The sequence below is a fragment of the Cupressus sempervirens genome, chromosome 5 (assembly GCF_028749045.1).
Source record: "Cupressus sempervirens isolate cs-2001-9-10 chromosome 5, ASM2874904v1, whole genome shotgun sequence".
In the NCBI taxonomy this organism is placed as follows: Eukaryota; Viridiplantae; Streptophyta; class Pinopsida; order Cupressales; family Cupressaceae; genus Cupressus; species Cupressus sempervirens.
In genome coordinates this window covers 918,922,684-918,939,050 of record NC_143122.1, presented here as the reverse complement: position 1 = coordinate 918,939,050, position 16,367 = coordinate 918,922,684, and the positions used below count along the sequence as shown (strand labels likewise).

General features: G+C 31.1%; 1 protein-coding gene across 1 annotated transcript; it reads right to left on the bottom strand.

Annotated features, from left to right (window-relative positions):
- Window positions 1-10,603: 10,603 nt before the first annotated feature.
- On the bottom strand, window positions 10,604-12,104 carry LOC149558940 (L-type lectin-domain containing receptor kinase IX.1-like). The gene is made up of 3 exons (XM_089831142.1): window positions 12,033-12,104; window positions 11,020-11,710; window positions 10,604-10,974 (listed from the first exon to the last, which is right to left on the bottom strand). Exons 1-3 carry the CDS (start codon window positions 12,102-12,104, stop codon window positions 10,604-10,606), a joined length of 1,134 nt encoding a protein of 377 aa, XP_089687268.1.
- Between the last annotated feature and the right edge of the window lie 4,263 nt (window positions 12,105-16,367).

The following is a 16,367-nucleotide window of genomic DNA, read 5'->3' as shown; positions in this document are numbered from 1 at the left end:
TCAGAAATGACCTTTTAAGTTGTTTTAGGACCATAAAATGCTTTTTTTTATGTAAAAGAACATTAAATGTTTTACACATTCTTTTGAAACCTTTGGACACGAGTTTCCTACGAAAGAGCATGGTTTTTCCAGCATATGGAGCAACCATATGGGCTACTATTCTATCTCCTATTTTTTCCTATAATGGGACCCCAAATACATGGATCCAAGGGGTTTCTAGATTTCTCTATCGATATATATTAAGAGAAGAAAAGAAATCTAGCCTTTATGGATTCATCATAAATCATAATATGATCATCTATAAGGAAAGGCCTCTAACTTAAATCTTTCTCAGTTTTTCTAGAATTTAAAATTTGCCTTCTTTATTAACAAATGATTATATTGTAAAACCCTCTTAGCAATATCATAATTTGACTTTCTATGGAAAAATTGTCCTCATTATCAATGATTAAGTTCTTGTAATTCAATTGACATGTATTTTCTTCTCCTTTGCATAGGTTGCTAGGATCCTTTTACTTACAAGAATTCATTTCTTTTCTTTAGTTTCTTCTATGCTATTACTTTAAAAGCTTTTGTTGATCTTGATGGAGCCTACTTTTTTACAAAATTAGAGCTCCCATCTTAGCACAATGATTCAAATTATAACAAAAATTGGACATTAAACATGGGAAAAACATCAAATGTAGAAATGATTCATGAAGTTCATGATGCAGGTGCATCATAGGGACATCTTAAGAAGTCTAGGAATGGAATTGAAGATAATGCATACAGCATTGAACTTTAAATTGGATGAAATTTTACTTGTAGGTACTTGTGATAACATGTAAAATGAGGGAAGACTTGACAACAATCATGGCTATAGTGCTGTTCAAGATCGCATGGTTCTTGCAAATGTTAATGGAAGATTAGGGGCATACCAATTTAGTTGTATTAATGAGGAAGGACAAATGCAATCAGTAGGACCTCTAATGGAAATTGTAATATCATAGAAACTAGAATTACACATATTGTAAATAAATATTATTTTCTATGTGTTATGCTTTACAATCCCAGACAATAGGAGTATTTAACATGCTTGACTTGTAAGTATATGTGCACTCTTGTGAAGAGAAACAAGCCTGTATATGACATGTGGAGTCGAGAGGGCATGAAGAGGAAATCAAGAATAGTAGCAAAAACATATTCATAGGCTGGCAACAGTATAACAGTTCCATTTGATATTCCATTTTAGTCTTTATGAAGGATGACGGGCATGGTGCACAAGACGGTGGATAGCATATAAGTGGAGTTGTTTCTACAAAATGTTAAATGCCTCGTTAGTTTGTTCTCTCTAGATAACTAACTGATTTTATGATTCGGCATTTCCTAGAAAACACATAGAAGTTAAGCATTTCTTGCAAATGGTCGGATGATCCCATTTTGGCCTACCAACGAATAGATAGGCCTCTCCGTGTTGCGTTAAATTTCATTATTGTTTTGTGACGGATAAGCCTTGGGAAATTGCTAGTCACGATGAAACTTCGAAGAAACGCATCGAGGTCTTCGTTGACATTGACATATCACGAAGAGCTTGCAAGAGAAATATTTTCGATGTCATCCGCTACGGAATTTTTTGTGGAATGCCTTTGGGCATTACTAAAGAAACACATCGAATACGTTGAAATTCTCGGCGGTTCTTGTTGCAATGTTCCGCAAGTTTAGTCTTTTCAAGGCGAATAGGCATGGCCCGCAAAATGCTGGATATCATAAATGTCCAATTTTCCGCATAACATCGTGAGTTTTTTTTCTCTAATATTATGAACCAAAATTTCGTAGAAAACAAGAGCACTTAAAGGAGCTGAGGTCCCTCTCTTTTGATCAAAATAGAAGATGAATCTTTTTTTAAAAAATTAGGACATTGGGTGACCACTACAACATGAAGGGGGGTTTTAAGATAATATTGGAGATAATTTTTGACTAAATTATTGTAGATGGAGACAAAAAAAAAAGTTGTGTATTGTCTTAAGTATTGTGTTTAAGTGAGTGTCTTAGACTATTGTCTTAGAAAGACAATAAGGAACAACACTATTATTGTGTCTTAGAGATGATTTTAGTATTTTCTTTATAGAAACGTCTTTAATCTCACTTATTTTCTTCTTGAAAATAGTTAGCGAAAAGATGGTATCAAAATAATAAGTTTTCTATATATATATATATATATATATATATATATATTGCAGTATAATTAATTAATTCATGTTAAGGCATGATGGATTTGAACCACCATCCCTTGCTTGTAATGCAGGGGCTCATCCATTGAGCTAGCACCTTTTAAAATAAGGAAAAATAATAGTCTAAGCTTTTACAAATAAGAGATACAAGAAGGGAGCAAGGCAGACTGATTCAATGAGTAGGAGCATTGATGATGACTTGAGACTTGCATGTGGATAGATGGTGATAGGCTTTGGTAGCTTTAGATCTTGCACTCAAGATTGCATGCTCATCACATAGATGTTGAAAAAAATTAGATGGAACTTAAACTTGTTTAAATTGTAAAATTTAATACATGGTTTCAAATGTTGCTTAAAAGGCTAAAGCTTTTGATAGTTTTAAAAAAACTAGACTCTAATTTAACAACCTTTACAAGTATGTTCTCTACATGTGCTAACTTGAGGCTTTGGAAATGGGTATGCGCATAAAAAAATAGAGAAAGATTTTAGCTACAATTGACCTCATACACACGTACACCTAATGTGGAAGTAAACACAGGCATGACAAGTATTTTTCATCACCACATATGCCAAGACTGAAAGCCTTTAAAAGTAACTAATTTATTGAATCAATTTTAGATTGTTGTCCAAGAAGACCATTAAACTCAAATTCTAAACACAAAAATACACATCAAGTAGAAGCTGAATTTTCATAGGGAAGATGATCGAAGAAAATTTTAAAGAACTTAAAAACAAGCCAAATTGAGTGTAATAAAATAGGGGAGTGCATTGGAAATTAGGTAGGCTATTTTGACAAAGAAAGAGAAGTGGGGTTGTGGGGCAATGATAGGGAGATGTGAAGAGTAAGAAAATAGTGAAGAAGGGTGCAGTAAGGGTGTAGGAAGAAAATAGCCATTATAATACAATTTTTTTGTTGCGAGTTGCATAAAATCTCACTGGATGCACAAGGCCTTCAAAGTAAGAGCAGTTTATACCGAATACTTGTTGGTTTAAGTCGAGCATTGTCATTCCTATTCGAAGGAGGATGCATCTAAATAGTTTTGACAAGCTATAAACACTAGTTTTAGGTTTTTGGATTTGTATCACAACAGTAGAATCCATTCAGTTGGATAAAGTAATTTTTATCCAACCTAGTGTGTATTTAGTTCTAGAAGTTGATGTTCCAAGCATAGTAGATAGATATAGTTATTAGCATGTGATAATTGTGGTCATAAAGAGACTGCACTTTCCTATTAAGGAATTGCCACACAAAATAATGTATACCCAATTGTAGTCAATCCATGAAAATAATTTGTAGTAAAGCATCTACTTAGATAGCTTTAGTTTCAATAATATAGAACAAAAAAAATCCATAATGAAACCTTGAAATATATTAACACCCACAACTTCAAGTTTGTGTACCTTAATAAAATCACTCTGAGTCCAACATGTTTATTGAACCAACCATGTATATTGTCTAATTCATGAGCTTGAAAACTCTAGCCATTTTCTTGAATGTAAATCAAATAGTTTACACTTTTTATTACTTTATATATCCACCCAGCTCCACAATAGTTCATCCTAAGAGATCACCGAAGAAAATCAATTCAACTAATATTTTTTTGTAGTATAATCTAAAAACATACCACATTTATTTACTTTTACCTCTAACTCATAAGAAGAGCAATAGAATGGAGAGATTGTAGACTTAAGCAAGTTACTATAAGATCATCTATGATTTTCAGTGAAATAAAAAAATCTAGAATAGGAAGGTTGATGAGCTCCTCAACAAAAAAAATAGAATATAATATAGCTTGCATTCATGAAGCTACTAAAAATTTACCATGATGGAAGCACAAATGAGCCTCTTGGAATAGGAAAGGTTCATGCTGCAGAACACTAGGGATGAAACTACAGTTGTTTCACTAGCAACATCTAAGCTAGGATCCTGCCTATCAATTTTATATGTAGTTCTAATAGAATCCATATTCCCTAGCCTCTACAGACATTTATGGTCATTGTAGGGATCACCGGCTTGCATAAATTAAGGCAAGTCTCGATAATGTATATACCCACTTGAGATAGAGATAGTGATTCATGACTAAAAGCATTCACACAGTTTAAACTTTATACCTAAACAAATATAGTGCTTAGGTGAGCAGTAGTCTTGAGAAGATATTTTATGGCCCTTGCATATGGAAGTCTTTTCATTGGAGAGCTCACTACCATGAATCTACCAAATTCCAAATAGCTCCAAGAGAGCATTGAGCTATTTAAGTTAAAATTGGGCATAGATTATTGAGCTAGAAGAGGAGACATTCTTGGGCACTAAGGCTTGACATAACTTTGAAAGCTGGTTGACGGGGTTAATGGGGTGTGATGGAAGGATTGTGATACTTAGACACTATTTTTTCTAGATAGATCAGAATAAGCTTGGGTCAGTGCTATTTCTCATTGATTGGGAATGCCATGAGGAATATTTATCACATCTCTCCTTAAGGAATGATGGTCTCCCATGTAATGAGAAGCTCCATGGTGAAAATTGAATTATTCTATTTAAATAGAAATATATGAGAAAAGAATAGACTCACTGAAAGAAATATTGGAAGATTAAGGACTCATTGGTTTTCCCTATATTCTAAAAAAAAATTAAGTGGAAAGAAAATTTAAACTTATTTGCATAAGAAATGATGGCAAGTCAAGTTCCTCCCTAAATGATCTACACAAAGTTTACTTAGACCTTGTAAAGTCTAGTTGGCAACTATTAGTATTTAAACATTAAACCAAATTTCCCCTTTTTTTATTGACGAACCACTAGTTATGAAAATAAAAGGAAAGGTCAAAGAACCATACAATGTGGTTTGAGATTTGTCTCATACTTTATTCATGTAATAATTCTATAAGAGGTTCTTCTTGCAACCACCTGTACCATGTGCTTCCCCTCAACATATTAAAGCCAAGTCAAGTAATGACCAAACTTTGTGTCGAGAGTTTGTCTTACCATTGGCTTGAACAATATGGTATTCATGCTCTGAATAATGATTATGACACAAAATGTGAATGGGATATAAATAAAATGTATAAATGTTTTTTTGATCAAATGCTACAATCTACAGTAAAATACAAACTCACCATGCTTAACTAACCAAGGTAGACTATTGTCTAGCATACAAATGTCTATCTAGTATGTAGAGTTAAGGCTTTCAAAATTCAGTAGTTGACCTTCCAACAAATGGTGCAAATATGCTACTACAGAATTTGTCTTCAACCAAGCTTTAAACTTTGATATCCAAATAAACAAAGCCATCATAATAGCTAAAAAGTAAAAAAACATGAAATTCAAGGAAGTAATTGCCATAGCTTGATTCAATACAACAAAAAATTTCCAAAAGAAGTAGTCATCAATAATTATATATAGTTACAAAACAATAAGAATTGATTTTAGATGGCTTGAGTGTTAAAGTCAATTTTTCCAGTTTCTCTTAGTTGACTGTATAGGTTATGCTAAGCATACCAAGGCTATCATGCTATATTTTTTTTCAATGTATTTGTACTCCAAGTTTAGAAAATATGAATTGTTGGATCTTAATTTAATTCCTAATCCAAGCTTGCTATTTTGGAAATGAGTGTTTGATTCCATTTTCTTTTAGAAAGTCTTCCATTGAACTTTCTTGTGTCATAACTTTGTGGACAATGTGTTGGTCTAGGTATTCTCTGTTGAAATCTCTTGTGTCATGCTTTTTTGGGCAATACATTGATCCAAGCATTCTATGCTCATTCTCCAAATCTTTCTTAGCAATTGATGTATTTTCTACCTCATCTTCAGAATTTTTTGTGTCACTTTAAGATGTCCAAACTTATAAAATAGCATATCTATGGCAATTTTAGGTCAATAAGAAAAAAGAACATAAGTACATATCAAAAATGACCTATTAAGTTGTTTTAGGACCATAAAATGATTTTTTTTATGTAAAAGATCACTAAATGTTTTACACATACTTTTGAAACCTTTGGACACGAGTTTCCTACGAAAGAGCATGGTTTTTCTAGCATATGGAGCAACCATATGCGCTACTATTCTATCTCCTATTTTTTCCTATAATTGGACCCCAAATACATGGATCCAAGGGGTTTCTAGATTTCTCTATCGATATATATTAAGAGAAGAAAAGAAATCTAGCCTTTATGGATTCATCATAAATCATGATATGACCATCTATAAGGAAAGGCCTCTAACTTAAATCTTTCTCAGTTTTTCTAGAATTGAAAATTTGCCTTCTTTATTAACGAATGATTATATTGTAGAACCCTCTTAGCAATATCATAATTTGACTTTCTATGGAAAAATTGTCCTCATTATCAATGATTAAGTTCTTGTAATTTTATGATATAATATTAAATTTCACCCGATATTGCTCACTTCGCAACATTTGACTAAATATCTTCAAACCCTCTGAACTAATATTCCACTCATCTTGACAAACTATAATCTTGGGACACCAGATGGGAAAGTGTTTTTGATATCAAATGATATGGAATTCATAGTGGAAATCCTCATGGATATTCTAACAAAGTACAAAACTGACGTTGAAATTCATGGGCTTCTCGTTTGATATTACATTTCAGTCTTTTTGAAGGCAGACAGGCATGGTGCAGAAGATGGTGGTTAGCATATAAGTCAAGTCATTTTTATAAAACATTAAATTCCTAGTTAGTTTGTTGTCTCTATTTTACTTACTGATTTTATGATTTGGCATTCCCTAGAAAACACATAGAAGTTGAGCATTTCTCAATGCAGTTGATTGGGTGATTACATTTTGACATACCAATGAACACATAGGCCTCTCCGTGTTGCGTTAAATTTCATTATTATTTTTTTATCGATAAGACCTAGGAAATTGTTAGTGATGATAAAACCTCAACGACACGCAGGTTCCATCAAGGTCTTGGTTGAGATATGAAGAGCGTGCAAGAGAAATATTTTCGATGTCATCCGCTACAGAAATTGTCGTGGAATGCCTCTGGCCATTACGAACGAAAAACATCAAACAGGTTGAAACTCTCAGGAGTTCTTGTTGTGACGTTCCACGAGTTCAGTGTTTTTCGAGGCAAATAGGCATGGTCCACAAATGCGGGATATCATAGACATCCATTTTTCGTATAGTATTTTAATGCCTCATCAATGATTATATTCCTCTATCTATTATTAAAATAACATTACAAAGCTATTTTAAAATAACATTAATAATGGTAATTGTTTGCAATTTTAATAATTATATGTTTTAATTTTTAATTTTTATTAATGAGTAGTAATCTTTTTAATAGATAGATCAATTTTAATATATAAAATTTTAGATTGTACTATTTTTCATGTTATATTCTTAAAATTCAGATATGCTCTCAAATTATTGATATTAGAAAACCTTTTAAATTTGTTTAGATTTATTTACTATGTGGATTAATAATAATAATTGTTTGCCATTTTTTATAATTATATGTTTTAAAAATTTTAAAATTTATTTAAATAAATAATTTGTTCTCGAGAAATATATTAGTATAAAATTATGATTTAGTTAAATTAATATGCAAAATATTTTAACAAGAATTAAAAATGTAGTAGTAGATGGGTGCAACACTGTTTTTAGATTTGATCTTGTAAGATTTTAAATCTTTATATAAGTGTTGCATTCTATGAACTATCATCATCATGTTGAAGAGTAGTAGATAGATTTTAGATCAACTAATTATATAGTATGGGTCATGTGAACTATTATCATGATGTTAAATAAAAGTAGATGGATTTGAATTTAGCTAATTATACTATTATAGGTTTTATCAACTACTATCATGATATTAAATAGTAGTAGAATAATTTAGATAAGCTCATTATACAGGATGAAGCAATTTAAATCTAATTCTTTAAGGAAACTCATTAATAAAAATAGGAGTTATTTTTTTAAGACATAGAAAAATGATTTGAAACCAATCCGTTATATAGTTTATCAAACATCCATGTTTAGATAAATAAACATAGATACACATGTACAATTATAATTAATTTATATATTTATAATGCATGATACATTAATTTTTATTAATGAGTAGTAATCTTTTTAATATATAAAATTTTAGATTATACTATTTTTCATGTTATATTGATTGATTAATATTATTGTATTGTTGTTATACATCCTTTGAGAATAGACTTATGGGAAAATAATTTTTTATTGCTTGATAATAAAAGAAAGTTTAAAATTATAGGTATCATTTATTTATGTATTTTTAAAGAACAAAATTTATGAAAAAAAAATTCTTAAAAACTTTGTTAGAATAGAAACTACATGGTCTCTACCTTGTCTTGTGATGTGTGTAAGAAGTAGCTCCTAGGCCTTGATATAATCTCTAACATTTTGTTCAAATTTTCTCAAATTTATATATTTCAGCCTTATATTAAAATAGATTAGAAAAGTTCAATTAGATCGATCAACTAAGTCTGAAAGATTAATACACATTTAAATGAAATGATGCATCAGGAAATTTAAATTTTATATTTAAGAATGTCTTTTAATTTTTATAAATTTTATTCTACTTATAAATCTCAATTTTAACGTCTATCAAAATATGAAGAAAATAAAAAACAATATTTCATGAAATGTTATCTATTTTCTCCTTAATATTTGAAGTTAGGTTTTACTATTAAAATTTTAAATCAAAGATTAGAACATTATATAAATAATATTAAGACGATATAAGTTTTTTGTTAAAAGAAATTAAATGCGTAGAATTATGTCAATAAGAAAGAATCAAACAAATCTTCTTCTCTTTCAAATACAAATTTATTGCTATATATGCATAGCTTAATTCTTGTCATTTTGATACTGACCATTTTTTATCCTTACATTATAGATATCAGAAAAAAATTAACTATGGATGCTGAACAAAATAATTCTAAGAACACTATCACAAGCCCACTTCTTCCAAACAACTTGGTGCAATCAAGCCAAATTGTTCAAACTTATTTGGATAGATTGGGAACAATCATTTCTAAGTCTTGTAAAAAAATTCCAGATGAAATTCATAATGCGAGCTTTCATGTTCGAGGTGTCCAAGATTCTCAAATCTTGCAGATGGGACAATATACAAAGGAAATTCATGAGACATAGAAGAAATCATTTGGGTTCTTTGAATTTATGAAAGACATATGCTATGATGAAGAGCACATGGATGGCAAAAATAACCTTTTCCTCACTAATGAATTCCACATTTTTTTGCATCACTATAATGAAATCTAGGAGTCATATTATTTGACATTATCAATTTTTTTTATTAATTTTTTTGTTCGACTTATCAATTTTGATGAACGTATGTTATTTTTCCTTTGTCTTAAATAAATTTACTATTATACATACAAGACTATTTGGTATTTAGTATATTTGTAGATCTTATCTACACAAAAAAGTTCCTCCTATATGTATTTGTGAATTGTTAAACTATTAATTAGAAATGAATAAATATCTATCTTATCTAAAGTGCAATGCCACAAAATTAATGTGATATTGTAAACCAATTTTATAAAAAATAATTTACTAAATCTACTATTTTTTTAATGTTTGGTTACAAATTTATTTCATAGAAATGAATAAATCAAGTATGAATTTCCAATCGGATCAAGAAAGAAGACAATACCAAATGGAGCAACAAAGAGCATACCAAAGAGAATACCAGAGAGTGTATCGTAGACGACGACAAGAACAAATGACACAAGCTGAAAGAGAAGAAGAAAGAAGAAGGAAAAATGAAGTCCGATGACTAAATTATGCTAGAAGAAGGGCAGGATTGCTAATACAAGAATTGGAATTACAAAATAGGGATAGAATTACTCATCAACGAACATCTGATGAAGTATCTCATTTTGAAACACAAGGGAGACATGAAGTTGATTTTCAATCAAGAGAGAGGTACAATCAAGCATTACCTATATTTGTGGAAATGAGTCACCAGAATGAAAATTCAAGAACAACAGTGCGTGTTCCTGAAACACCTCATCCTACAAGCCAAAATAGGATAAATTTAGGTGGATAAGACAACAGAGAAAGTATACAAAATCCAACTATATTTCTTAAGGATAATTTCTATAGATCTCAAATGCAGTTTCGACAACAACTGGATAGCTTGAAAATGCAACAGATGTGTTATATTTTTTAGGAATGCTATCTACGAATGAAAGTCGTCCGTACATCAGAAGGTCCAGTACACGTTAGCGTCTGGACTGGTTTTACCTGTTATGTAGCACTCTGGAGCAACATACCCCCGCGTGCCCGCCACCATGGTCGTATGGGAAGCCTCTTGGTCATGTTCCATCAGTCTCGCCAAACCAAAATCACCCAACTTGGCATTGAAATTAGAATCCAACATTACGTTTTGCTTGCCTTCACGTCTCGATGAACGACACGCTGGTCCCACTCTTCGTGGAGATAAACAAGAGCAGAGGCAATGTCACAGGCGATACTATATCTTTGACTCCAATCCAGCATATCCTCCTCTTCCCCAAAAATGTGTTTATCCAGAATCCCATTTGGCAAGTACTCGTAGACCAGAAGTAACTCTCCCTTTTCGTGGCACCATCCTAAAAGCTGCACAAGATTACGGTGTCTCAACCTGCTGATTGTTTGAACTTCGGAGACATACTCCTTTCTTCCTTGTCTCGATCCTTGAGGTATTCTTTTCACAGCTAGGGCCTCCCCGGTGCCAAGCAGGATTCCATTGTAAACGCCGCCAAAGCCGCCTTGTCCAAGCTTTTCTTTCTCTTAGAAATTTCCTATCGCGGCACTGAGCTCGGCGTAGGAAAAGCTTCGAGGGCCATGAGAACAGCATTCATCCAGCTCTGAATCTCTCTCTTCCCTAGCCTTACCTTCTCTTCCTCTTTTTCTGAAATACTGCCACCAGCGAACAACTATGAAGCCACATAGGACCACAACAATGAAGAACACGCATATCAAATAAACTTTCACAGAAAATCTATTTGCATTGTCATTTCTAAGTAATTCACCAGGAGGTCCGACTTCCCACGAATATCCAGAAGTAAAATTCCAAACTTTTACGGTGTGCGTCTCTATGTACTCTCTAGTGGCAGCCGAGAAGCCAATCTTGATGTACTTCGAGAAAATGCTATTGACGTCGATCCCAACATGATTGTCATCAGGATCCCAATCGTTGTTGTATGTATCAAACTCCACAGCAACCATCTGATAAGATGATTGTTTAAAGCTTTCCTCATTAAACAAGCCAAGAAATCCACCATAAGCATCCTCTGGTGGTTCTAGTTGGAATTGTGCCATGAAGAGCGCAAGTCCATCTCCATGATTATCGTATATTTCATTGTTCAGATCAATATTGAATTGAAAGTAAGTTGAAAAATTGGCCAGAGCCCCAGTAGACCTATTCCATAGCGAAATACGATCATTATAATAAGCCCAGCCAGAACTATTCTTAAGGTTCCCTGATGCTTCATTTCGTGTAAGCTACAGGGCTCCTTGATTACTCTCTTGATATGTGGCATCATTTTTCCTTTCTATACCTGTTAGAGGAGGGAAGCTAAAAGTAACGTTCCCTGCATGCGATGATAATAGGAAAAGAGCAACACAGGTTAAGAAAAGGAAGGCCCGTGTAGGGTGAGTGAATTTAGCCATCCTAATATGTGATTTAGAGGGTCTCTGAGGGTAATTTGTTAGCAATTATATTTTGTAGTGCCTTTCATAGGAAGAAGGCTATTGCAATTGTTCAGCCGATTGCATTTCAAGATAGGAATGAACACATAGGCTTCTCTCTTCATTATTATCTTACAGGATTAGGACCTGCCAATTCATTAGTCGGCATGGACCTTCGATGGCCTGCAGGTTTCATCGAGCTCTTCATGGACATAGGGATCAGAGCCCAGGAAAACTCTTTTTGATATCAAGCAACGTATAATTCTTTGTGGAAATCCTTGTGGATATTCTAACGAAGTACAAACAAATTGTGAAATACATGGGCTTCTCGTTTGATATTCCATTTCAGTCTTTATGAAGGCAGGCGGGCATGGTGTACAAGACGGTGGATAGCATATAAGTGGAGTTGTTTCTACAAAATGTTAAATGCCTCGTTAGTTTGTTCTCTTTAGATAACTAACTGATTTTATGATTCGGCATTTCTTAGAAAACACATAGAAGTTAAGCATTTCTTGCAGTTGGTTGGGTGATTCCATTTTGGCCTACCAACGAACAGATAGGCCTCTCCGTGTTGCGTAAAATTTCATTATTGTTTTGTGACGGATAAGCCCTGGGAAATTGCTAGTCACGATGAAACTTCGACGAAATGCATCGAGGTCTTCGTTGACGTTGACATATCATGAAGAGCGTGCAAGAGAAATAATTTCGATGTCATCCGCTACGGAATTTTTTGTGGAATGCCTTTGGGCATTACTAAAGAAACACATCGAATACGTTGAAATTCTCAGCGGTTCTTGTTGCAACGTTCCGCAAGTTTAGTCTTTTCAAGGCGAATAGGCATGGCCCACAAAATGCCAGAAATCGTAAACGTCCAATTTTCTGTATAACATCGTGAGTTTGTTTTCTGATCCAGAATTTCCTAGAAAACAAGAGCACTTAAAGGAGCTGAGGTCCCTCTCTTTTGATCAAAATGGAAGATGAATCTTTTTTTTAAAGATTAGGACATTGGGTGATCACTACAACATGAAGGGGGGTATTAAGATAATATTGGAGATAATTTTTGAGTAAATTGTTGTAAATGGAGACAGAATAAAAGTTGTGTATTTTCTTAAGTATTGTCTTTAAATGAGTGTCTTAGACTATTGTCTTAGAAAGACAATAAGAAACAACACTATTATTGTGTCTTAGAGATGATTTTAATTTTTTCTTTATAGAAACGTCTTTAATCTCGCTTATTTTCTTTTTGAAAGTAGTTAGAGAAAAGATGGTATGAAAATAATAAGTTATATATATATATATATATATATACATATATACATACATATATATATATATATATATATGTATATATATGTATATATATATATATATATATATATATATGTATATATACATATATATGTATACATACATATATATGTATACATATACATATATATGTATACATACATATATTATATATATGTATATATATACATATATATATACATACATATATATACATACATATACATATATATACACACACACACACACACACACACACACACACATATATATATATATTGCAATGTAATTAATTAATTCATGTTAAGGCATGATGCATTTGAACCACCATCCCTTGCTTGTAATGCAGGGGCTCATCCATTGAGCTAGCACCTTTTAAAATAAGGAAAAATAATACTCTAAGGTTTTACAAATAAGAGATACAAGAAGGGGGCAAGGCAGACTGATTCAATGAGTAGGAACATCGATGATGATTTGAGAATTGCATGTGGATAGATGGTGATAGGCTTTGGTAGCTTTATATCTTGCACTCAAGATTGCATGCTCATGACATAGATGTTGAAACAAATTAGATGGAACTTAAACTTGTTTTAATTGTAAACTTTAATACATGGTTTCAAATGTTGCTTAAAAGGCTAAAGCTTTTGATAGTTTAAAAAAAACTAAACTCTAATTAAAAAACCTTTACAAGTATGTTCTCAACATGTGCTGACTTGAGGCTTTGGAAATGGGTATGCACATACAACAAAAGAGAAAGATTTTAGCTACAATTGACCTCGTACATACATACACCTAATGTGGAAGTAAACATAGGCATGACAAGTATTTTTCATCACCACATATGCCAAGACTAAAAGCCTTTAAAAGTAACTAATTTATTGAATCAATTTTAGATTGTTGTCCAAGAAGACCATTAAACTCAAATTCTAAACACAAAAATACACATCAAGTAGAAGTTGAATTTTCATAGGGAAGATGATGGAAGAAAATTTTAAAGAACTTAAAAACAAGCCAAATTGAGTGTAATAAAATAGGGGAGTGCATTGGAAATTAGGTAGGCTATTGTGAACAAGAAAGAGAAGTGGGGTTGTGGGGCAATGATAGGGAGATGTGAAGAGGAAGAAAATAGCGAAGAAGGGTGCAGTAAGGGTGTAGGAAGAAAATAGCCATTATAATATAATTTTTTTGTTGTGAGTTGCATAAAATCTCACTGGATGCACATGGCCTTCAAAGTAAGAGCAGTTTATACTGAATACTTGTTGGTTTAAGTCGAGCATTGTCATTCCTATTCGAAGGAGGATGCATCTGAATAGTTTTGACAAACTATAAACACTAGTTTTAGGTTTCTGGATTTCTATCACAACAGTAGAATCCATTTAGTCGGATAAAGTAATTTTTATCCAACCTAGTGTGTATTTAGTTCTAGAAGTTGATGTTCCAGGCATAGTAGATAGATATAGTTATTAGCATGTGATAATTGTGGTCATAAAGAGACTGCACTTTCCCATTAATTAATCTGACTTCTTCATTAGATTATTTGAATCAATGATTATATTCCTCTATCTATTATTAAAATAACATTACAAAGCTATTTTAAAATAACATTAATAATGGTAATTGTTTGCAATTTTAATAATTATATGTTTTAATTTTTAATTTTTATTAATGAGTAGAAATATTTTTAATAGATAGATCAATTTTAATATATAAAATTTTAGATTGTACTATTTTTCATGTTATATTCTTAAAATTCAGATATGCTCTCAAATTATTGATATTAGAAAACCTTTTAAATTTGTTTAGATTTATTTACTATGTGGATTAATAATAATAATTGTTTTCCATTTTTTATAATTATATGTTTTACAATTTTTAAAATTTATTTAAATAAATAATTTGTTCTTGAGAAATATATTAGTATAAAATTATGATTTAGTTAAATTAATATGCAAAATATTTTAACAAGAATTAAAAATGTAGTAGTAGATGGGTGCAACACTGTTTTTAGATTTGATCTTGTAAGATTTTAAATCTTTATATAAGTGTTGCATTCTATGAACTATCATCATCATGTTGAAGAGTAGTAGATAGATTTTAGATCAACTAATTATATAGTATGGGTCATGTGAACTATTATCATGATGTTAAATAAAAGTAGATGACATTTATATCAATTATAGCTCCTACAAACTATTATTAAGATTTTCAACAAAAGTAGAAAAAATTTTAATCAACTAATTCTATGCTATAGGTCCTATGAACTATTATTGTACTATTAAATAAAAGTAGATGGATTTGAATTTAGCTAATTATACTATTATAGGTTTTATCAACTACTATCATGATATTAAATGGTAGTAGAATAATTTAGATAAGCTCATTATACACGATGAACCAATTTAAATCTAATACTTTAAGGAAACTCATTAATAAAAATAGGAGTTATTTTTTTAAGAAATAGAAAAATGATTTGAAACCAATCCATTATATAGTTTATCAAACATCCATGTTTAGATAAATAAACATAGATACACATGTACAATTATAATTAGTTTATATATTTATAATGCATGATACATTAATTTTTATTAATGAGTAGTAATCTTTTTAATAGATAGATCATTTTTAATATATAAAATTTTAGATTATACTATTTTTCATGTTATATTGATTGATAAATATTATTGTATTGTTGTTATACATCTTTTGAGAATAGACTTATGGGAAAATAATTTTTTATTGCTTGATAATAAAAGAAAGTTTAAAATTATAGGTATCATTTAGTTATGTATTTTTAAAGAACAAAATTTATGAAAAAAAAATTCTTAAAAACTTTGTTAGAATAGAAACTACATGGTCTCTACCTTGTCTTGTGATGTGTGTAAGAAGTAGGTCCTAGGCCTTGATATAATCTCTAACATTTTGTTCAAATTTTCTCTAATTTATAAATTTCAACCTTATATTAAAATAGATTAGAAAAGTTCATTTAGATCTATCAACTAAGTCTGAAAGATTAGTACACATTTAAATGAAATGATGCATCAGGAAATTTAAATTTTATATTTAAGAATGTCTTTTAATTTTTATAAATTTTATTCTACTTATAAATCTCAATTTTAACGTCTATCAAAATATTAAGAAAATAAAAAACAATATTTCATGAAATGTTATCTATTTTCTTGTT

Coding starts and splice junctions, on each gene's coding strand:
- LOC149558940 (XM_089831142.1), bottom strand. CDS start 12,104: ATGAAGAGCTCGATGAAACCTGCAGGCCATCGAAGGTCCATGCCGACT. Junction 11,711..12,032: donor AATTGGCAGGTCCTAATCCT/GTAAGATAATAA, acceptor GGAGCCCTGTAG/CTTACACGAAATGAAGCATC. Junction 10,975..11,019: donor CTTTTCCTACGCCGAGCTCA/GTGCCGCGATAG, acceptor AGCTTGGACAAG/GCGGCTTTGGCGGCGTTTAC.